General features: G+C 45.1%; 1 protein-coding gene and 3 non-coding genes across 4 annotated transcripts; all 4 read right to left on the bottom strand.

Moving 5' to 3' along the window:
* Positions 1–13247: 13247 nt before the first annotated feature.
* On the bottom strand, positions 13248–22026 carry RPL13A (ribosomal protein L13a). Its single transcript, XM_040408457.1, has 9 exons — positions 21899–22026; positions 19363–19449; positions 18480–18552; positions 18231–18296; positions 17015–17116; positions 16383–16468; positions 16240–16299; positions 16017–16139; positions 13248–13373 (listed from the first exon to the last, which is right to left on the bottom strand). The coding sequence occupies exons 1-9, from the start codon at positions 21911–21913 to the stop codon at positions 13287–13289; spliced, it is 699 nt and encodes a 232-aa protein (XP_040264391.1). The 5' UTR covers positions 21914–22026; the 3' UTR covers positions 13248–13286.
* LOC120979900 lies at positions 14286–14360 on the bottom strand. The gene has a single exon (XR_005774399.1). It is a non-coding gene; the product is annotated as a small nucleolar RNA Z195/SNORD33/SNORD32 family (small nucleolar RNA).
* Positions 18369–18448, bottom strand: LOC120979899. Its single transcript, XR_005774398.1, has one exon. It is a non-coding gene; the product is annotated as a small nucleolar RNA Z195/SNORD33/SNORD32 family (small nucleolar RNA).
* On the bottom strand, positions 18620–18694 carry LOC120979901. The gene has a single exon (XR_005774400.1). It is a non-coding gene; the product is annotated as a small nucleolar RNA Z195/SNORD33/SNORD32 family (small nucleolar RNA).
* Positions 22027–24063: the final 2037 nt, after the last annotated feature.

Here is a 24063-nt window from a genome sequence, read left to right as displayed (position 1 = left end):
GCTTCGGTCTTGGAACGGGGGAGCCAAATAACTTTTTTTTTAAAGTGTTTTTATTTTGGAAAAGTATGAAACTAAAACCTTTATAAATTTGGTAATCCTATGATTGGAATGGCAGGGAGAATATAGTTAACATGTCAGCTTCCTTCACATGGTAATGAATACAAACAAAAATAGCGGCATTGTGTTTTTTTCCTACTAGTTGCATGGTTACATCCCTGACAAAAATACATACAAGTCATAAGACTTGAAATACGCCCTCTTGTCGCCTGTGTCATTTAAATGTGTTTAAAACTTGAGCCCCCTGACATGTTTCGCCGAGGGTTCGGAGTCTTCAGGGGATGTGACTGCCCGGTCCCCTGAAGACGCCGAACGCTCGACGAAATGTCGGGGAGGGCAGCCCTTGAGCTTTCAATGTTTAGTACAGTTAGTGAGCGCAGCATAGGGAGATACATGTACAGCGGCAGAAGAGATATAATATAGGTAGCAGCGAGCACCAACGCTATACAGGGAGTGCAGAATTATTAGGCAAGTTGTATTTTTGAGGATTAATTTTATTATTGAACAACAACCATGTTCTCAATGAACCCAAAAAACTCATTAATATCAAAGCTGAATATTTTTGGAAGTAGTTTTTAGTTTGTTTTTAGTTTTAGCTATTTTAGGGGGATATCTGTTTGTGCAGGTGACTATTACTGTGCATAATTATTAGGCAACTTAACAAAAAACAAATATATACCCATTTCAATTATTTATTTTTACCAGTGAAACCAATATAACATCTCAACATTCACAAATATACATTTCTGACATTCAAAAACAAAACAAAAACAAATCAGTGACCAATATAGCCACCTTTCTTTGCAAGGACACTCAAAAGCCTGCCATCCATGGATTCTGTCAGTGTTTTGATCTGTTCACCATCAACATTGCGTGCAGCAGCAACCACAGCCTCCCAGACACTGTTCAGAGAGGTGTACTGTTTTCCCTCCTTGTAAATCTCACATTTGATGATGGACCACAGGTTCTCAATGGGGTTCAGATCAGGTGAACAAGGAGGCCATGTCATTAGATTTTCTTCTTTTATACCCTTTCTTGCCAGCCACACTGTGGAGTACTTGGACGCGTGTGATGGAGCATTGTCCTGCATAAAAATCATGTTTTTCTTGAAGGATGCAGACTTCTTCCTGTACCACTGCTTGAAGAAGGTGTCTTCCAGAAACTGGCAGTAGGACTGGGAGTTGAGCTTGACTCCATCCTCAACCCGAAAAGGCCCCACAAGCTCATCTTTGATGATACCAGCCCAAACCAGTACTCCACCTCCACCTTGCTGGCGTCTGAGTCGGACCGGAGCTCTCTGCCCTTTACCAATCCAGCCACGGGCCCATCCATCTGGCCCATCAAGACTCACTCTCATTTCATCAGTCCATAAAACCTTAGAAAAATCAGTCTTGAGATATTTCTTGGCCCAGTCTTGACGTTTCAGCTTGTGTGTCTTGTTCAGTGGTGGTCGTCTTTCAGCCTTTCTTACCTTGGCCATGTCTCTGAGTATTGCACACCTTGTGCTTTTGGGCACTCCAATGATGTTGCAGCTCTGAAATATGGCCAATCTGGTGGCAAGTGGCATCTTGGCAGCTGCACGCTTGACTTTTCTCAGTTCATGGGCAGTTATTTTGCGCCTTGGTTTTCCACACGCTTCTTGCGACCCTGTTGACTATTTTGAATGAAACGCTTGATTGTTCGATGATCACGCTTCAGAAGCTTTGCAATTTTAAGAGTGCTGCATCCCTCTGCAAGATATCTCACTATTTTTGACTTTTCCGAGCCTGTCAAGTCCTTCTTTTGACCCATTTTGCCAAAGGAAAGGAAGTTGCCTAATAATTATGCACACCTGATATAGGGTGTTGATGTCATTAGACCACACCCCTTCTCATTACAGAGATGCACATCACCTAATATGCTTAATTGGTAGTAGGCTTTCGAGCCTATACAGCTTGGAGTAAGACAACATGCATAAAGAGGATGATGTGGTCAAAATACTCATTTGCCTAATAATTCTGCACGCAGTGTATAGCTTGCTCAAGTTGGATAACGGATAGTCCAATATTACAATATAGACCGGGCAGCGCTCACACTGATATTTTTAAACTGTCTATGTCTACAGAAAATGTTTTAATTCAAGCATTAATAAAAGTGAAGTTTTAAACACATTTAAATGACACAGGCGACAAGAGGCCGTATTTCCAGTCTTATGACACGTGTATGTATGAAGTGGTGTTGACAAACGCCATCAACTGTGTTTTAGGGTCTACTAAACTAAATCCCTGGCAAAAAAAAACACGATTGGCAAGGTTTTGTGGGAGCCAAAACCATTTCATATGAGCTCTGCCTGGACTGGTTGACCCTCTCAATGACCTGTTCTAGGCGTTGTCTCATCTAGTCAGCCAGCGCCTCTTTCAACTACCGGGGTAAAGGGTCATGTTACACAGGCCGTCTCCTGCCACCTACATGCTTGGCCATTTACTATTACTACAAGCTGAGGGAGATCATTCAGTGTTTTGCCCACATCAGAACCAGGTTTTACTTCAAATACTTAGGCCTCTTTCACACGGGCGTTGCAGGAAAAGGTGCGGGTGCGTTGCGGGAACGTGCGCGATTTTTCCGCGCGAGTGCAAAACATTGTAATGCGTTTTGCACTCGCGTGAGAAAAATAGCGCATGTTTGGTACCCAAACCCGAACTTCTTCACAGAAGTTCGGGCTTGGGATCGGTGTTCTGTAGATTGTATTATTTTCCCTTATAACATGGTTATAAGGGAAAATAATAGCATTCTGAATACAGAATGCATAGTAAAATAGGGCTGGAGGGGTTAAAAAATAAATGAAAAATATTTAAACTCACCTTAATCCACTTGCTCGCGCAGCCGGCATCTCTTCTGTCTTCTTTTTTGCTGTGTGCAGGAAAACGACCTGTGGTGACGTCACTCCGGTCATCACATGGTCCGTCACATGATCTTTTACCATGGTGATGGATCATGTGATGACCGGAGTGACGTCACCACAGGTCTTTTTCCTGCACACAGCAAAGAGGAAGACAGAAGAGAAGCCGGGCTGCGCGATCAAGTGAATTAAGGGGAGTTAAATTATTATTATTTTTAACCCCTCCAGCGCTATTGTACTATGCATTCTGTATTCATAATGCTATTATTTTCCCTTATAACCATGTTATAAGGGAAAATAATAATGATCGGGTCTCCATCCCGATCGTCTCTTAGCAACAGTCGTGAAAATCGCACTGCATCCGCACTTGCTTGCGGATGCTTGCGATTTTCATGCAGCCCCATTCATTTCTATGGGGCCTGCGTTACGTGAAAAACGCACAAAGAGGAGCATGCTGAGATTTTTACGCAACGCAAAAGTGATGCGTGAAAATCACCGCTCATGTGCACAGCCCCATAGAAATGAATGGGTCCGGATTTAGTGCGGGTGCAATGCGTTCAACTCACGCATCGTATCCGCGAGGAATACTCGCCCGTGTGAAAGGGGCCTTAAAGGTACCTGCTTGAAACGCAGCACTTGAAACGTCGGGCAAATGACATTTCAATGAGATGTGTAGTAATTTGTAGCTGTGCCTGATTTCCCAGCAATTGCTTTGGAGCTCTACTCCACAAAACCACACTTCGTAACCTTTACATTTTACTGCATTAGTTGCCAGGCAACTCACCAAGATTTATAGGAACATCTTTGTTCCATCTTAGGGAGACCATTTTCTTGCCTCCACAAATAAAGTCTAATAAATCCGATCCCACAATATAATGTATAACTTCATAACGATCAATCCTTGATGACTGCAGATTGACTTCGGCCACTTGTGGCACTGCAGCCTTGCAACCTAATGCAACGTCTCCCAAATTGCAGAACAAAAACACTGTTGTATTTTAATTTATTTTGCAATTCCAGTGTCATAGTGTGATGCAACCTCATTTGCTTCCATTATGTGGCGAGGTTGCAGTGCTACACAAATTGTATAGCCGTTTCACACGAGCGTGTGCAGTCCGGAAATCACACTCGGTGATCCTCTGTTCTGGACATTGCTCACCTTGCAGGAGCACAGGGCATTATACTGATTTATAATGCTGTGTGCCTCTGCATGACTTTACTGCTACAGAATCATAGTGACAGCTTTATGTCAGTACGATCCTGTAGAAGGAAGGTCATGCAGAGGCACATATAGCATTAGCGTACTTTCACACTAGTGGGGAGGACGGATCCGACAGGCTGTTCACTCTGTTGGATCCGTCCTGCCGCTATTGCGCAGTGCCGCCGGACTGCCGCTCCATCCCCACTGACTATAATGGGGACGGGGCCTGAGCTCCGGCGCAACACGGCAGTGCGCGGTGAGAGGCCGCCAGACTAAAAAGTCGGACATGCAGTACTTTTAGTCCGGCAGCTTCTCGCCGTGCTGCGACAGAGCTCCGTCCTCATTATAGTCAATGGTGAAATAGCGGCAGGACGGATCCGACAGGGTGAACAGCCTGTCGGATCCGTCCTGCCGCTAGTGTGATAGTAGCCTTATAAATCATAGTGCCGTGCGCACCTGCAAGACAAGTAGTGTCCAGAATGGAGGCGCACGCTCATACACGGAGCGTGATTTCCGGGCTGCACACACATGTGAAGCAGCCTTTAGGCCTCATGCATACAACTGTACAATGTTTTGCAGTCCGCAAACCGCAAAATATGGATGCCGCCCGCGTACATCTCCCAATTTCCAAGGGCCCTATTGTCAAAATGCCTATTCTTGTCTTAAAAAAGGACGGGTCCTAACACCAAATACTACCTGTTATGCGCCATAATGGCCGCCATAAAGTTCAGGAAGTGTTGGATCCAGTGTGGCCTGCTCTCACTGCATTCATTGGAAGCTGTCAGACACAAGGAGAGGTATAGAGTGGGCTCGGCATGTAAGTAATAGAGGCCATTATGGCACCAAAAAATGGTAAAAGGCAGAGTGGACCCAGCATGCATGTGGATCCAACACTTCCTGGCCATTATGGCGCATAACAGGTAGTATTTAGTGTTAGGACCCGTCTTACAGAGATCGCCTTGACGTTCGGCAGACCGGCCTCAGATGATTTTCTACAAAATGCATTTGCCAAGCGTCTCACTTTATAAATAAGCGTAGCATTAGCACTATAATATTTTTTGTGACTATGGCATTATTGTACTTTATCTGGTTTGCAGGGTGCTGTTGCATTGTCTTTTTTTCTCATTTAATTTTTTAGGACATTAGAAGGCTTAGAAGATTAGAAGCAATTCTTAAAATTTTTAAGAAAATTGCCAAAACCCACTTTTAAGAGGACCAGTTCAGGTCTGAAGTCACTTTGTGGGGGCTTACATAGTGGATACCCCCATAAATGACCCCATTGTAGAAACTACACCCCTCAAGTTACTTAAAACCGATTTTACAAACTTTGTTAACCCTTTAGGTGTTCCACAAGAATTAAAGGAAGATGGAGATCAAATTTAAAAATTTCACTTTTTGGGCAGATTTTCCATTTTAATCCAATTTTTTCTTTAACAAATTGATGGTTAACAGCCAAACAAAACTCAATAATTATTACCCAGATTCGGCGGTTTACAGAAACACCCCACATGTGGTCATAAACTGCTGTATGGGCACACGGCAGGGCACAGAAGAAAAGGAGCGCCACATGGTTTTTAGATGCCATCTCCCATTTGAAGCCCCCCTGATGCACCCTTACAGTAGAAACTCCCACAGAGAAGGCAAGAAAGGAGTAGGAGTGGCCCTGTATGTGAAAGATAGCATTAAATCTAACCTAATACAAGTTGGTGAGGCCAACATAGAGTCAGTTTGGGTTACGTTGCAGTTTGCTAACCATGCAGTAACTCGTGTAGGTGTGATATATAGACCACCTGGTCAAGTTAAAGAACTAGATGATCTACTAGTTGAAGAAATAGCTAAAATGACAATGAAAGGAGAAGTTATCATTATGGGAGATTTCAATCTTCCAGATATAAACTGGAAAACCAAAATAGCAAGTTCTACTAGGAGTACAGATATTCTAAATTCCCTACTGGGGTTATCTCTACAACAAGTGGTTGAGGAGCCAACCCGGAGGGAGGCCATTTTGGATTTGGTATTCACAAATGGGGATTCGGTATATGATGTCATTGTAGGCGAAACCTTGGGATCTAGTGATCACCAGTCAGTGTGGTTTAATATAAGAACTGTGAAAGAGTCCCACCACACAAAAACAAAAGTTTTAGATTTTAGAAAAACTGACTTTTCAAAAATGAAATTAGTCATAAATGAGTCCTTATCAGACTGGAACGGATTACATGGAGTCCAGGAGAAATGGGACTACTTAAAAGGTGCATTATTGAAGGCAACAGAAAATTGCATTAGACTTGTCAGTAAAAGCAAAAAAAAGGAAGAGACCACTGTGGTACTCAGCAGAAGTGGCCCAAATCATTAAAAATAAAAAGCTAGCATTTTGTAATTATAAAAAAACCTAGAGCAATGAAGATAAGGAAATCTACAAGATTAGGCAGAGAGAGGCCAAGCAAGTTATAAGAACTTCTAAAGCGCAGGCAGAAGAAAAACTAGCTCAGTCTATGAAAAAAGGGGATAAGACATTCTTCAGATATATAAATGAAAAAAGGAAATTAAAACAAGGAATAACTAAATTAAAAACAAAGGACGGAAGGTATGTAGAAGAGAATAAAGGGCTAGCCGACTGCCTTAATGAATACTTCTGTTCAGTTTTTACAAAAGAAAAAGGAGAAGGACCTCCACTAGAAAGGATGACTAATAAATCGTTTGATGCATGTATCTTTACAGAGGAAGATGTTCTAAGTTTGCTGTCTAAGGTGAAGACAAATAAGTCACAGGGGCCTGATGAGATACACCCAAAATTATTAAAAGAGCTTAGTGGTGAGCTGGCAAAACCGTTAACAGATTTATTTAACCAATCATTAGTAACAGGAGTCGTCCCGGAAGATTGGAAATTGGCAAATGTCGTGCCCATTCACAAGAAAGGTAGTAGGGAGGAATCGAGCAACTATAGACCAGTGAGTCTGACATCAATAGTAGGCAAATTAATGGAAACCCTATTAAAGGATAGGATTGTGGAACATCTAAAATCCCATGGATTGCAAGATGAAAAACAACATGGGTTTACTTCAGGAAGATCATGTCAAACAAATCTTATAGATTTTTTTGACTGGGTGACTAAAATAATAGACGGTGGAGGTGCAGTAGACATCGCATATCTAGATTTTAGTAAGGCTTTTGACACTGTCCCACATAGAAGACTTATCAATAAACTGCAGTCATTGAGCATGGACTCCCATATTGTTGAGTGGATTAGGCAGTGGCTGAGTGACAGACAACAGAGGGTGGTAGTCAATGGAGAACATTCAAAACAAGGTCATGTTACCAGTGGGGTTCCACAGGGATCTGTACTGGGACCAATTTTGTTTAATATCTTCATAAGTGATATTGCAAAAGGCCTCGATGGTAAGGTTTGTCTTTTTGCTGATGACACAAAGATAGGTAACAGGGTTGATGTTCCTGGAGGGAAACGCCAAATGGAAAAGGATTTAGGAAAACTAGAAGAATGGTCAGAACTCTGGCAACTGAAATTTAATGTGGATAAGTGCAAGATAATGCACCTGGGGCGTAAAAACCCAAGGGCTGAATATAGAATATTTGACACAGTCCTGACCTCAGTATCTGAGGAAAGGGATTTGGGAGTAATTATTTCAGAAGACTGAAAGGTGGGAAGACAATGTAATAGAGCAGCACGAAATGCCAGCAGAATGCTTGGATGTATAGGGAGAGGTATAAGCAGTAGAAAGAGTGAAGTGCTTATGCCGCTGTACAGAACACTGGTGAGACCTCATTTGGAGTATTGTGCGCAGTACTGGAGGCCATATCTCCAGAAGGATATAGATACTCTAGAGAGAGTTCAGAGAAGAGCTACTAAACTAGTACATGGATTGCAGGATAAAACTTACCAGGAAAGGTTAAAGGACCTTAACATGTATAGCTTGGAAGAAAGAAGAGACAGAGGGGATATGATAGAAACTTTTAAATACATAAATGGAATCAACTCGGTAAAGGAGGAGAGCATATTTAAAAGAAGAAAAACTACCACAAGAGGACACAGTTTTAAATTAGAGGGGCAAAGGTTTAAAAGTAATATAAGGAAGTATTACTTTACTGAGAGAGTAGTGGATGCATGGAATAGCCTTCCTGCAGAAGTGGTAGCTGCAAATACAGTGAAGGGGTTTAAGCATGCATGGGATAGGCATAAGGCTATCCTTCATATAAGATAGGGCCAGGGACTATTCATAGAATTCAGATATATTGGGCAGACTAGATGGGCCAAATGGTTCTTATCTGCCGACACATTCTATGTTTCTAACTCCCAAGAAGTGACCCCCATTTTGGAAACTAGGGGATAAGGTGCCAGTTTTATTGGTACTATTTTTGGGTACATATGATTTTTTGATCATTCATTATAACACTTTATGGGGCAAGGTGACCCAAAAAATTGGTTGTTTTAGCAGTTTTTATTTATTTAATTTTACAGCGTTCAGCTGAGGGGTTCGGTCAAGTGACATTTTTATAGAGCAGATCGTTACGGACGTAGCGATACCTAATATGTATACTTTTTCTTGTTTAAGTTTTACACAATAGCATTTTTGAAACAAAAAAAATTATGTTTTAGTGTCTCCATGTTCTGAGAGCTATATTTATTTATTTTTTTGAGCGATTTACCAATGTAGGGGCTCATTTTTTGCCGAATGAGGGGACGGTTTTATTGGTACCATTTTGTGGGACATATGCCTTTTTGATTCACTTGGTGTTGCACTTTTTGTGATGTAAGGTGACAAAAATTGCTTTTTTGACATTTTTATTTAATTTTTTTTATGGTGTTTATCGGACTTGGTAGATCATGTGATATATTTATAGAGCCGACTGTCACGGACGCGGCAATACCAAATATGTCTATTTTATTTTTAACAATTTTTTTTAATTCCTTACTTGGGTAATTTTTTTTTTTACACGTGAAACCTTTTTTTTTTTTAATTTTACACTTTGCGTCCCCCATAAAGTCATGCAAGACCTCTGGGGGATATTTAACTTCACTTTATTTTTTTGCTGTTGATCTTTCCTGTAACTGGGGCTGACATAGTAGCCCCAGTTACAGGATGAATACACCCCCCAGAGAGGCTGTACAGCCTCAGTGCAGGGCTGATCGAGGTATGTGAAAGATCCTCACAGCTCCTGCACTCTCCCAGCCCCGGCGATCACATGACCGCCGGGCCAGAACAGGTAGCGTATATCGCTTTTTGCGCTGTGTATACAGCAATCTAGAAGGCAGGGACACCTGGGCACTGTCCCTGCCTTCTCTAAGGGTTGCCCTGCTGTCACTGACAGCGGGCAACCCAATCTGCAGCTGCACGATTAGCGTGCAGCTGCAGTTTCTGAATGGACTTTCAGGAACGTCCATTCAGAAATATAGAACCACCTCCCGGACGTTTTTAGTCTATGGGCGCATGGGAGGTGGTTAAGGTTTGTGACAGAGCTGGATCTTGACATAGGGGCCACTTTAGGCTCATTCAGACAGCCGTATGCTAATAAAAATTGGGGGTCAGTCAGCACATCCAGTGCGCATTGCCATGGCTGACAGCACAAAGGCAAAAAAATATACAATGCAACAGAACTCTGCAAACCAAATAAAGTACAATAATGCCAAAAAATAGAAAAGTATTCTGGTGCTAATGCTACGCTAATCAATTTGAGATGCTTGGCATCCCCTGAATATAATGGAGGCCGTTTTGGCACCATAAGAGGCATAATACACTGCTCGAAAAAATAAAGGGAACACAAAAATAACACATCCTAGATCTGAGTTAATTAAATATTCTTCTGAAATACTTTGTTCTTTACATAGTTGAATGTGCTGACAACAAAATCACACAAAAATTAAAAAAATGGAAATCTAATTTTTTAACCCATGGAGGTCTGGATTTAAAGTCACACTCAAAATTAAAGTGGAAAAACACACTACAGGCTGATCCAACTTTGATGTAATGTCCTTAAAACAAGTCAAAATGAGGCTCAGTAGTGTGTGTGGCCTCCACGTGCCTGTATGACCTCCCTACAACGCCTGTGCATGCTCCTGATGAGGTGGCGGACGGTCTCCTGAGGGATCTCCTCCCAGACCTGGACTAAAGCATCTGCCAACTCCTGGACAGTCTGTGGTGCAACGTGACGTTGGTGGATAGAGCGAGACATGATGTCCCAGATGTGCTCAATTGGATTCAGGTCTGGGGAACGCGCGGGCCAGTCCATAGCATCAATGCCTTCGTCTTGCAGGAACTGCTGACACACTCCAGCCACATGAGGTCTAGCATTGTCTTGCATTAGGAGGAACCCAGGGCCAACCGCACCAGCATATAGTCTCATAAGGGGTCTGAGGATCTCATCTCGGTACCTAATGGCAGTCAGGCTACCTCTGGCGAGCACATGGAGGGCTGTGCGGCCCTCCAAAGAAATGCCACCCCACACCATTACTGACCCAATGCCAAACCGGTCATGCTGGAGGATGTTGCAGGCAGCAGAACGTTCTCCACGGCGTCTCCAGACTCTGTCATGTCTGTCACATGTGCTCAGTGTTAACCTGCTTTCATCTGTGAAGAGCACAGGGCACCAGTGGCGAATTTGCCAATCTTGGTGTTCTCTGGAAAATGCCAAACGTCCTGCACGGTGTTGGGCTGTAAGCAAAACCCCCACCTGTGGATGTCGGGCCCTCATATCACCGTCATGGAGTCTGTTTCTGACCGTTTGAGCAGACACATGCACATTTGTGGCCTGCTGGAGGTTATTTTGCAGGGCTTCTTCTTGCACAAATGCGGAGGTAGCGGTCCTGCTGCTGGGTTGTTGCACTCCTACACGTCTCCTGATGTACTGGCCTGTCTCCTGGTAGCGCCTGCATGCTCTGGACACTACGCTGACAGACACAGCAAACCTTCTTGCCACAGCTCGCATTGATGTGCCATCCTGGATAAGCTGCACTACCTGAGCCACTTGTGTGGGTTGTAGACTCCGTCTCATGCTACCACTAGAGTGAAAGCACCGCCAGCATTCAAAAGTGACCAAAACATCAGCCAGGAAGCATAGGAACTGAGAAGTGATCTGTGGTCACCACCTGCAGAACCACTCCTTTATTGGGGGTGTCTTGCTAATTGCCTATAACTTCCACCTGTTGTCTATCCCATTTGCACAACAGCATGTGAAATTGATTGTCACTCAGTGTTGCTTCCTAAGTGGACAGTTTGATTTCACAGAAGTGTGATTGACTTGGAGTTACATTGTGGTGTTTAAGTGTTCCCATTATTTTTTTTGAGCAGTGTATAATGTGGGCTCGGCATGCATGTGGAACCTGCATTCCCTGAATATAATGGAGGCCAGTATGGCACCAGTTAATGTGGTATTTAGTGTTAGGTTACAGTTTTACAGAGATAGTCTTGACGTTCAGCAGATAGGCCCAAATAATTTTGTTCAAAATGATTTGCCAAGCGTCTCAAATTTATTAGTGTAGCATTTGCACCAGAATACTTTCTATTATTTTGGCATTCTTGTACTTTATTTGGTTTGCAGAGTGCTGTTGCATTGTATATTTTTTTTGCCTTTAGACAGCCGTGTGCTGTCCGCAAAAATGCGGATATTTTTTGCAGACAGTTCAGCATGTCAGCTAAAAAAAAAAAAAAAAACAGATTGCATTGCACATGTTTGCTGACCCATAGACTTCAATGGGATTTTCACTGACAAGTATAGGACATTTTATATTTTTTTCAGGAGCCAAAGAACAAAAGAAAAGGGCCACATAGAAGTGAATAGGTCTGCATCCAATCCACAAAAAAAAAAAAAAAAGCATACAGCTGTCTGAATGAGCCCTTAATATGGTGGATCTGGTGATCTCTGTAATGGGGACACCCCTTCGCTTGGTTTTCCTTCCCTGGAGGGATATCTAGCTTTCACTGTGTTAAAGACTCACTTATTTTGCATATTAGTTTCACAGGGAGCTTTGCACTTTGGATTGCTCCGTTGAGACTCTGCTGTGTTTTTTGTAGCTTGTCTCCAAGATCAGCTATTGTCTTGACTGCTTTCTGAAAAAGGCATGGAAAGGGCAGGGGTCCGGGGTCAGTGGGCCCAGCACATTCAGCTTCATTTATGCTAGGTGCCTGGTGTAAAAGATGACAAATCTATGACCGCTCTGAGATGCCATCGTTTTCTGTTTAGGCACAGACTGCTGGAGAAGGAACCGAATATATTACAATCTGCAGACTAGGGCTTGGCGATTATGGCAAAAAAACCAAACAAAACTATTTCAACTTCATGGATGATTATCGATTTTTTTTCTAGTAATAACTTTATTTTTCGGCCAAAATAACAGATCGCATTAAGTTTTTTTGCTGATCCATAGACTTCAATAGGGCCATGAATTTAGGAAGGAACCGGCACTCCTTTGTACTGCAATTATATCAAGTTTATTCGCCACTCATAGAAGAGGAGACGCGCGTTTCGGCACATGCAAGTGCCTTTATCAAAACAATGTGAGCAGCAGGATCCTAACCGCGCACCCATACCTTCACACAGTGCCGCCCGACTATTCGTAGCCAGCCTTCAATAGGGCCATGTCCTGATTTTCACTGACAAGTATAGGACGTTTCTTTTTTTGATGAGCGGTGCAATGGAAGAAAAGGGCCCTATAGAAGTGAATGGGACAGCATCTAATCTGCAAAAAACGGATCCACATTTTTGCGTACAGCATACGGCCGCCTGAAAGAGCCCTTACACTGCTGTTGAGAATAGAAGAGGTGGGACCAACTACTGGAATTCCCCCAATGATGTTTTTTTATTTTATGCTAATTATCCCGTGTGCAATGAGGGCAGTGCTCTTGCACATCGCGGTACCTGAGGCTCAGCTCCTTTTCCTTCCCAACAGCGTCCCCACCACTATGACTGACAGGGCCAGGCAGTGAAGAAGCACTCGCACCTGGCCCTTGAGTCTCACGATTGTGTATTTGGCCCCTTTCTTGACATAGGTGCACGTCCCACCTGTAACACTTGCCCCTATCAGACATTTGTGACATAGCCCATCAATATGCCGTAAGTGTCCAGATGGACGACCGATGGAAATGAAGACATACATCCCAGCAAAGTTCAAATATTTATTTCCAAAATCTGTGTGGACATTTAGACGAGGATACCATACTGCTTCAGAACATCTGTATACTTTTGAATTTTGCTTTCGACGTTCTTCTCTGCCTGCTTCTTCAGTTTCTGAAAATAGAAAAAAAAAATAAATGCATAGTAATACTCAGCCAGCCGTGAGAAAGGGCAAACATGGCAGTGAGGGGAGAAACTATTTAATTCCTTCAATACATATGTAGATGAACTGTAAACCAACGCAAAATATAATGTACTACATTAAGAATTTCGTTAAGTCCTTAAAGACCCATGCACCACACTAAGACATACAACTGATTGACAGGAATATGCAGAAACTGTGCTAACAAATTCACATATCGAAACCAAGCCTAGGCCTCACTCACATGGAGATTTGGAAAAATGCCTTAAAAGCGCCACTGCCATTGTTTTCAATGGGAGGCAGTGACTGATACTTTCTCCTGCACGGCGGTCTTTGTTTTTTGCAGTGGAAAGCGTGCAGAGACCATGGCTGGTGGCCACACACTAGTTATCCTTATTGAATTGGGCTAATGAGTGTATGGAACACAAAAAAAAAAGAAAAAAAGTCTCAGCCTCAGATTTAGGCTACATGCACACAATCGTTCTTTTTTGCTGTCCGCATCTTTTGTGGCCCCATTGAAGTAAATGGGTCCGCATCCGAGCCACCAAAACTGCAGCTCAGATGCGGACCAAAACAACGGCCGTGTGCATGAGGCCTTAAGCTGTAGGTCACAGGCAAAATACTTATTTTTCTGACAAGTATTTTGCCAGTGTGAACATACCCTTAAAGTGCTTCTCCAATGTCAAGGCAGCATCCCTGGACAGACACTATAATATCATACACCAGGGCCTAGCAAGTGGCCTCTCCTGTAAAGACCTAATATTTGTAATGCCAATCACCACTGAAGGGAATCTGTACTTTATAAAAAGCCTCCTGTAGATAACTTAACACCTATACAAGTCCAGGTAGTATCGATCAGCACTATTGCATTACTGCACCAGTCAGCAGTCTCAGATGGTAGTGCATGTGAAATGGTTTCATTGTAGTGAAACTCAAGCACAAGGATCATCATTGACCAGGCTGAAAAATTCTGGTGTGCCAGCGCTGCAATACCCCCATCAGTACTGGTAGAAACGAGAGCAAGTGTGATCAACCTCCTGTGCCACACACATTAGTACCCGTCACCTCTGCCCCTTATCTGTTTTAGTAGCTACTTCCATTCCCATTTGCAATTACAATTCTGGAGAATCGTTTCATATGACTATTTTGCGCCATCCTTTTCCACCGGGTGTTGGGCTACTTTCACATCTGCACTTTGGTTTACAGTTTTGAGATCCGGCAGAGGACCAAAACGGTTCAGTTCGAGTTAACACACCAGGATTCATCTGTTCCATTAGAAATAGAACAAAGCCGTCACTAAACAATGTAAATCAAGGGCTGACAGATTCGGCACCATTGACATTGTTTTTTTGTGACAAATCCGGTTTGTTCTGTTTCGATGAACAGACAAAACTGCAGCGGTTTTCTGTCCAGTCACAAAACGGAATGCGGTCGGAGCGGATGACATTCTGATGCTTTCTGAACGGAGCATACCCCATTCAGAATACATTGGCCCTAAACAATCTTTTTTTGCCTGGTTCTGAGATCCTCTAACGCAGGCATGCTCAACCTGCGGCCCTCCAGCTGTTGCAAATCTACAACTCCCATCATTCCCCGGCAAGCCTACAGAAGGGCATGGTGGGAGTTGTAGTTTTACAACAGCTGGAGAGCCGCAGGGTGAGCATCCCTGCTCTAACGCAGTGTTTCCCAACCAGTGTGCCTCCAGCTGTTGCAAAACTACAACTCCCAGCATGCCCTCACAGCCAAAGGCTGTCCGGGCATGCTGGGAGTTGTAGTTTTGCAACAGCTGGAGGCACACTGGTTGGGAAACACTGCTCCAACGGATCTCAAAATGCTGATGTGAAAGTAGCCTTACCAGTAAACTGTGCCTTGCACCGAGCTGATAAGGACATTTGACAGCAGCTTACTCTCAATCCAACATGTTCTTTTCAGCTGGACGAACTAGTCTGTGCACTGGGACATCTGACGCTGTATAAAAACGCTGTCTCATGGAAGACACTCTTAAAGCGGGTTGTCTGGTGATAGGTCATCAATATTAAATCGGTGGGTTCCAACTTCGAGCACCTCCACAGATCCAATGCACCTCTGCATTTTCTCCACCATTTATCTGCTTGCCATAACAGCGACAAGCAGTGTAATTACAGCTCAAGTGAATGGGACGGAGTAACTACAACTACTGGAGGAGCTGTAATTCTAATGCTCCCCGCTGCTATGTAGACAGCGAGCAGGTCAACACTGACGAGAAAGCAGCACTTGTAAGAGCACTGCAGTCTCTTCAAACAGCTCATCAGCCAGTGCCGAAGGTCGGACCCCCACTGATCTGATATTGATCACTTATCCTGAGAATAAGTCATCAATATTGGACACCAGATACCCCCTTTAACTATAGGGTCACTGCTCCCTCACTAGGATGACTGAATTACAATTCATCAGCCAATATTTCCTACAGGTGAACTGTCCAGCCCCACTGCTGCTACAAAAATACACCCAGACAGGCACTGCCCATCACTGCATTATTAGAATATGATGCAGCTGCTTACAACTCGGCAACCCACCCAAAACCAACGTTTACCATTATGCACAGAACTAGATATCGTAGGATACATCTTACTCACCATGACCAGCTTCTTTTTCTTGTAGTACAGATTGGCCTTTGCCTTTCTTTTCTCTTCAAGAGTGGCAGTCACAGCCTGGTACTTCCAGCCAACTTCATGGGCAAGGCGACCAAGGTAAGCAAACTACACAGATCCAAATACAACCATTTAGACTTCTCAAATGACAACTTACCAACACTCAAACACTAAGACATCAATACTATCTAAGCCAAAAGTCGCATACCTTTCTTATTGGCTTCAAGCGCACGATCTTCAGGGCAGCAGGGACAACCATACGCTTCCTCTAGATGGTGAAAAACAATGTGCCAATTATCTAGTATAAAAGAACGTCTTACCACAGCAACGCATTAGTGGATGCTCGCTTACCTTGTCATAGGGAGGTGGGATACCATCAAAGACCTTCAGCCTTTCCAAAGCAGCCTGTCCTCTCTTGGTCTTGTGTGGAAGCATTCCTGAATGCAGAAGAAAGTAATTCACATTATACACGTTAATCTCCATAAGTCACCTGTGTGTTACCTTTAAATGGGTTATTTGTCATTTCCAAAATTGCCTGATGTGAGCCATTGCTGTAGAGGAAAAAAAAAACAAAAAAAAAAAACTATACGGCACCGCAGCTCTGGTCCCCTGCCTGGTGTTTTCATACAAGCCTGCAGTAGTGACAGAGGTATATGACAAGACCACTGAGGCCAGTGACTGGCTGCAGCAGTCACATACCATATATTCCTCTGTCATTGCTGCAACCTAGCATACACACACTAGGAGGACTGGAGCTGAGAACACCCAGGGAGAAACAGCTGAACATAGAATGATTTGTCATTTTACAGCATTACCTTGCCACAAGGACATTTTAGAAATAACGCAAACATGAAAAGCTAGAAACCTTGCTGTAGATGATATATATATATTTTTTTTACAATGTTAAGATTCGAGGCTGAAAGCAATTTATATTCCTAAAGACTATTTACACCAAAGAAAATACATAGCCAGTAACTCCGTACCTCTTACAGTCCTCCAGAAGATGCGGCTGGGTGCTCTGAAGTGGTATGGTCCACGGGAAGGGTTTGTGTTCATGCGTTTGCGCAGGAAAGCAAGGTACTTAACTATTGGAAGGGGGGAGAAAAAAAAAAGCATTCATGTAAGCAGTTGCATGAAATATACTTCTCATGTAAAAGAACCAGATATTTCTAATAGCTAAAGGGTAGTGACTGGACTGGGGACAACTGTCACCTCACAAAAACAGAGGTCCCGCGCCCCAATTTGAAAGGAGTGCTAATCGAGCATGCCTGTTGTGATTCCATGCAAACTCAATGGGACTTTCAGAGATACCCAAGCATTGTACTTGCCCAGCCTACCATAGTGTGAAAATGGAGCAGCAACGCACCTGTTTGACCCGCAGGTGTTGGGGGTGGGGGTTTCTGGAATTCGATACTGATGACCTATTTACAGAATAGGTGATCGGCATTTAATTGGTGGGGGTCCGATACCTGGGACCCCCGCACATCAGCTGTTTGAGAAAGCACTAGCGCTCCTGGCTTCTCGCAGCTTATCAAGCACAGTGCCTGTGCTTGGTATCGCGCTGAGCCCCATTGAAGTGAATGGAGCCGAGAGCGATACCAAGCACAGCGTCTATACACTGTACGGTGCTGGGTGTAGTGAGCTGCGAGAAGGCCAGAGCTCACAGGAACGCAGGTGCATTCTCAAACAGCCAGATATCGGACCCCCAACGATCAGATGCCGATGACCCATACTGAGGATAGGTCATCGGTAGCAAAATCCCGGAAAACTCATTTAACTGTTTACTGCCCCTGTTTTTATGTTATATTATATATTGTTGACGGGAAATCTACAAATATTACAGCCCCACCTTCCCTCCGCGATTAGCTTCGTACTGCTTGATTAGGTTTCTTTATCAGTATAACATGTAGAGGTAATACCATTTAATTGTACTTATCCCATCAACATTTATTCTAGCTCTAATGACTAATAAAATTACATTTTGTTCTGTCCACTTCCATTATGACAGCCACTGTCACATTACCGCTTTACAAGTGTCCACTATCCACTTCTCTCAACACTTTTGTAAAAGGAAGCATACCAATAAAGGAAAATTTGGAAAAATAATTGTCAAAATTTATATATATCTGTACCAGCTATTCATAAGACGTGAAGGGTAAATTAGCCATAATGCAAAGTGCTCAAAACTGGAATTCTTACGTTTGTTGCGGTAGAAGTTGCCAGAAATGTTGATGCCTTCACATCTCACAACCACCACTTTGCGCCCTAAGGGAAGCAAAAGAGGATTGTATTAGACATTCATAAACAGGACTGTAATTTAGGGGTTTAGACGATGTCTTGGTCTCAGATGGTAGTGCATGTAGTGATCTCATGGTCGTTAAACTCGTATGAGAAACTTTAGGCTCATCAATGACCATTTGCGTTTTTCTTATGCGCTTCAACACTTACCAAGCAACACTTGCTTTGCAACAATAGCAGCGAGACGACCAAGGAGATGTCCTCTGCCATCGATGACCAGAACCTGCATAGAAGACCCACACGTCAAACAGGCAGTAGCGGCCGGCACCATTGCATTACTCCAGCAGTCAGCAGTCTCAGATGGTAGTGCATGTGAAATGGTTTCATTGTAGTAAAACTCAAGCACAAGGATCATCATTGACAAAACGCTCACATAAATGAGATGCAGCTTCCACCTCTGGGACCTGCACCTACGTGAAGAACAAGCCAAGGAATGAACGACGGAGGTGGCCGAGCACTGTCTCGGGATTTTTCTGTAACTCCCATAGAAGTGAATAGAGACCATGTGAGCCACCTCTGTTCATTCGCTACCTCGATGCAGTGGCCTCAACTGGTGGGATGGGTCCAGAAAACCCTCCTTTCTGCAGACGTTGGTGTCATAGGTGGCACCTGCATCTATAGGGCATTTATAGCCTAGCCTGTGAATATACCATGAATGTCTAAGTTGGGAGCTCCGCTAAGTGCAGAACAGTTGTCTAAAGAGCCCTTTATACGTGCCGATTAACGCGCGTTCATAGGAACACTTGTCAGCAAAACACTTGCTCACCGGGTAGTCGCGTCATTCATATGGCCAACTAAATTCTTGTTTGTTGGCACCAGATTGTGCTGTTTACACAGCCTCTGCTGCCGGCAAATAATGAGCCTATATGGGGAGGAGCAATGGCATTAGCGAGCACTCCACCCAATACTGTGGAGGAGATGGCTGCATGTAAATACCGAGGTCTTCTCCGCTGATGAGCAGGCGATTGTCAGGGAAGGACGCTACAAAACTGGTCCATGTAAAAGCACATTAAAGAAAGTGCTTGATAATTACCTGATTTGAAGCTTTGAATCCTCCGCCGATGTTCTTGTAGAAGCCAGGGAGACCCCCCTGGATGAGTTTTTGGGGCAGCTTCTTAACCTGTAGTAAAATATACTTTGCATGAGCACATTATGGATGACAAACAGGTGATCGGTATTAGGGATCGACCGATTATCGGACTTAACGATATCAGCAGATATTCATGATTTTATCTAACCTTGCCGATATGACGATAATGTATCCTGCGCTGCTCGCTTATGAGAAAACATGGCGCCACCATGTTCAGCGGAGAAGGGAGGGAATTTCCTTCGCTCCTATGACGCAGCCACCGCAGAGCCCAATAAAATGAGCGGGCTCTGGCGCTGCCCGCACCACTGCCACCAATGAATGTCTGGCTAATAATAAAGCAGGAGGAGAGACGGGGGAGGGTTTAACGCTGCGCAAACGGTAGCCTCCTACTCCTGAGTATCCTCCCCAGAGTCAAACAGCCAGCATAGCAGGTGCCTGCCTACTGTACCCGCCTCCTGAATCTGTATTAAAGGTTAATTATCATTGGTGGCACAGTAGGCCAAACCCCCTAGTATTAAAGTCATTGGTGACAGTGGCCACAGAGTCCCCTCCTCATTTGTGGCAGTTCTGATCGGAGCCCCAGCAGCGTAATCCTGGGGCTCCGATCAGTTACCATGGCAGCCAGGATGCCACTGAAGCCCTGGATGCCATAGTCAGCTCACTGCCCCCTCGACTTGAAGCCTGACTAGAGAAGTGCGCCGGCAGGGGGTAAATTAACGTTTTACGAGCTTTTGCTTCATCTGCCTCCAAGAAGAAAACAGTCATCGTAAACACGCTGCTGGCTACTCTCAGGTACTGCTGGTGGCTTGAGATGGTCTTTGGAGGAGACAGGTTCCCTTTAACGTACAGAGCTGAAAGCCAGGCACTCTTTTAGGGCACATCAATGCTACTGGTATAACCTTAATAGAGGAGAAAAACCTATTCTGCATATTTTAGGGGGTTTGCATCACCCCAACAAGAGGATACACTAAAGCCAGACACAGACGAGTGAGATCAATGCAAGGAACTTGTGTGTCAGTGTGAGCTCCCGTCCTGACCTCAGCTCCATCCTCAGGACAGGTCATCAATATCAGAAGGGCGGGGCCCCGACTCCCGGCTGATCAGCTGCTAGATAGGCCGGTGACATCACGTTCAACGGTCACATGGTCTAGGGGCAGCTCAGTCCCACTCCAGTGAATGGAGCAGAGTCGTAATACCAAGCACTGCCACTATCCAAAAGACAGCACCGTGCTTAGTAAGGCTACTTTCACACTCACGTTGTGGGCCGATCCGTCATGGATCTGCAAAAACGGCTTCCGTTACCATAATACAACCGCATGCATCAGTCCTGAACGGATCCGGTTGTATTTATGTCTTCTATAGCCAGGACGGATCCGTCTTGAACACCATTGAAAGTCAATGGGGAACGGATCCGTTTGCTATTGTGCCAGAGAAAACGGATCCGTCCCCACTGACTTACATTGTGTGTCAGGACGGGTCCGTTTGGTCAGGCGGGCAGCGTTTTAGGAGTCCGTCTCCAGAGCGGAATGGTGACTGAACGGAGGCAAACTGATGCGTTCTGAGCAGATCCTTTTCCATTCAGAATGCATCGGAAAGCCAAAACGCAAGTGTGAAAGTAGCCTACGTTGTGGTGCTCACAGAGAGTGCTACGCGTCTGACCGATGCCAATTTGACAGCCCCTTTAAAAAGGTTGTGCCAAGTCATGCAGGACCAACCGCTCCATTTCAGGGGGCGACTGGTGGACGTCCCAGCAGTAGTGCCCTCACCTACTATGCAGATAGGAGAGAACTTCACATAACCGGAACACCCCTTTAAAAAGGTACCTACAATAAACTACGATGCACAGCGAAAAGTCTTAGCTGCCATTAGCAACCAGAGATCACCTTTCGCAACCTTAAGAAATAAAAGGGGAGCTCTGATTGGTTGCTATGGGCAACTAAGTATTTTCCTGACAGTTTTTATAAATGAGGCAGTGTTTTATTGATGTCACTGTTCACATTGTTTCAGGTAAGTGGCTGATACCAGAGAATCTAGCGGGTGTGAGTGGAGTATACTGGACTGTGATGGAGGGGGGGGGGGGATCCAATTGCCAGTCGGACCAGTAAATCCATGAGAAGCTACAGGATACCCAGCAGCTGACACAGGGGACGCCCGGAGAAGCAGCATGGAGGCGCCGCTCCAACGTGATGTCCGCAGCCGGCTCCAGTCCTAACAGGGCTCATCCCGCAGAACGCACGACACGGACGTAAAGCAAGCTCGCTGGCATCGGCCGCGTTACCATAGACGTGCACGGGGAGCGCTGGACCACCGCATGAGCCCGGCACTCTCAGGCCGCAGACCGTACGGCAGTTATTACCGCAGCCGCACCGCATCCCCTGGGGGTCCAGACCGCCCCACCCTCAGCGCTCGGCTAATAGCTCACGGACACTCCGCCGCTCAGCCGAAGTAAAAGAAGAGCTGCCGGGCCGGAGCCTCTCACCTTAGCCTGCGCCATCTTGGGCTGCCGGACGAGAAAGAGACTCGCGCTTGGCCACGGGGTCTCCAAAAGGAAGGAAAAGGGGCGGAAGTGACGAATAAGACACGCCTTCTGTCAGTGGAACACAGCTGGGACAGGATGAGAGAGGAGGCGTCCGGCCGTGACGTAATTACGCAATGGAGATGGGGGAGGAGTAAAGCCAACGAACCAATCAGCTTTCTCGGCTTTTCGAGGGCTTTGGAACGCGTGATTTGCCAGTGAGTACGAGCCTTGCAATGTATGCCGGGAGTTGTAGTTCTGGGGCTGAGCAGAGAACCAAGTTTGAAAATGGGCTGAAATCGTGATATAATGAATATTATAAATAATGAGAGGGTTGGCTGCAGAAATCATAGAGGTCCATAGCAAAGGAAGAGCTATGTATTTAGCTATCTCTACTGAGGGGTTCTCAGAAATGTATATCTATATCAGTATGAAATAGGTGGGGGTCTGACTCCTGGCACCCAGCTGTTTGAGGAAGCCTCCAGAGAGCTGCAGCTTCCTAGCCTCTTACCAAGCACTGCGCTCCCCATGGTTTGGTGGCTGTGCTTGGTATTGCACCTCACCCGCTTCACTTGAATGGGACTGAACTGCGCCTAGGCCGATAATCATGACATCCCATGGCCTAGGAAGTGCTCGCTCACAGACCACCACGGCCTTGATCGGTGGGGGTGCCGGGAGTCAGAGCCCCGCCAATCTCATATTGATGACCTATCCCAGAAAACTCCATTAAAGGGGTTTTCTCATCTCAGACAATGGGGGCATTTCGCTAGGATCTGCCCCCATTGTCTTATAGGTGCGGGTCCCACCGCTGGGAGCCGCACCTGTATCGAGAACGGAGCCCCGAAAGTGAAGGAGAGCGCACTGCGCATGCGCAGCCGCCCTCCATTCATTTCTATGGGGCCGCCGAAAATAGATCGGCTATTGCCGTCTGCCCCATAGAAATGAATGGGAGCGGGGGGCGCGCATGTGCGGCACGTTCCCATTCACTTCTATGGGAGAGGCGGGGATTAGCGCTTGGTGGTGGACGGACCCCGGGAAATCTGGGGTCCTCCAGCCACAGCGCTCCCCGCTCCATTCTCGATATAGGTGTGGGACCCGCACCTATCAGACAATGGGGGCATATCCTAGCGATATGCCCCCATTGTCTAAGATGGGAATACCCCCTTAACTCAGTTTTTCTCCCTTGCAGCAGCCACAAGGGGGAGCTAACTGAATATCAATAGTCGTAACATCTAGTATTGAGCTGATATTGGACCGTATGGCCCTAGGCAGGAGCCCAGTCTGCACTGGTTTGTCGTACTGGTTTATTTTGTAAAACGAATAGAATGTTTATGGTGACAGTCAGCGAGAGAAAGTGTCTGTTCTACGGAAAGTGACGGAAACCTCCATCTGTCAGAAATCTATGAGGTCTTCCTGTTTCGTTATGGTCGCCATTACTGCGGAGCATAACGGTTTTACAGTAAAGATCCAGTATGGACTGGAGGACAGAGTAAGGGCTCATTCACACGAACATGTGATGCCTGTTGCCGTATTGCGGACCGCATTTGCGGATCCGCAATAAACAGGCACCGTTCCGTGGCACACTATGTGCTCTCCGCATCCGCATTTCCGGAGTGCGGCCCTGAACCTTCAGGCCGTGGCTCCACAAAAAATAGAACATGTCCTAATTGCGGACAAGAAAAGGCAGTTCTATGGGGGGGGGGGGGGGGGGGGGGGGGGGCGGCCGGGTGTTATGGCTCCAGGAAGAGACATGGAACGAAAAACGAAAAAACTGAAAATCGCTGCATCAGGAAGGGGTTAAGGAAGACTATTTAAAATGTTGCTTAATTTTGCATTTATGAAGCCGGTGAATTATAAAAAAAAAGTGTAAAGGAGTTTATAGCCTTTAAAAAAGTAAGTGGGATATGATCATCTTAAAGGGGCTTTCCAAAACTTAAATATTGATGAGGTATGCTCAGGATAGGTTATCAAATCTGATCTGGGGGTCTGACTCCTGGGACTCCTGGCGATCAGCTGTTGGAAGGGGCCACGATGCTCCGCTGTAGCTTCTTCCTCAGCCTGTGACATCACAACCATCGATCCCATGGCCTTTGTGCAGATCAGTCCCATTCAGGTGAATGGGATTCTAC

Source organism: Bufo bufo, chromosome 9 (genome assembly GCF_905171765.1).
Source record: "Bufo bufo chromosome 9, aBufBuf1.1, whole genome shotgun sequence".
Taxonomy (NCBI): Eukaryota; Metazoa; Chordata; class Amphibia; order Anura; family Bufonidae; genus Bufo; species Bufo bufo.
The sequence above is the reverse complement of the archived record's forward strand: the minus strand, read 5'-3'. Positions and strand labels throughout refer to the sequence as shown.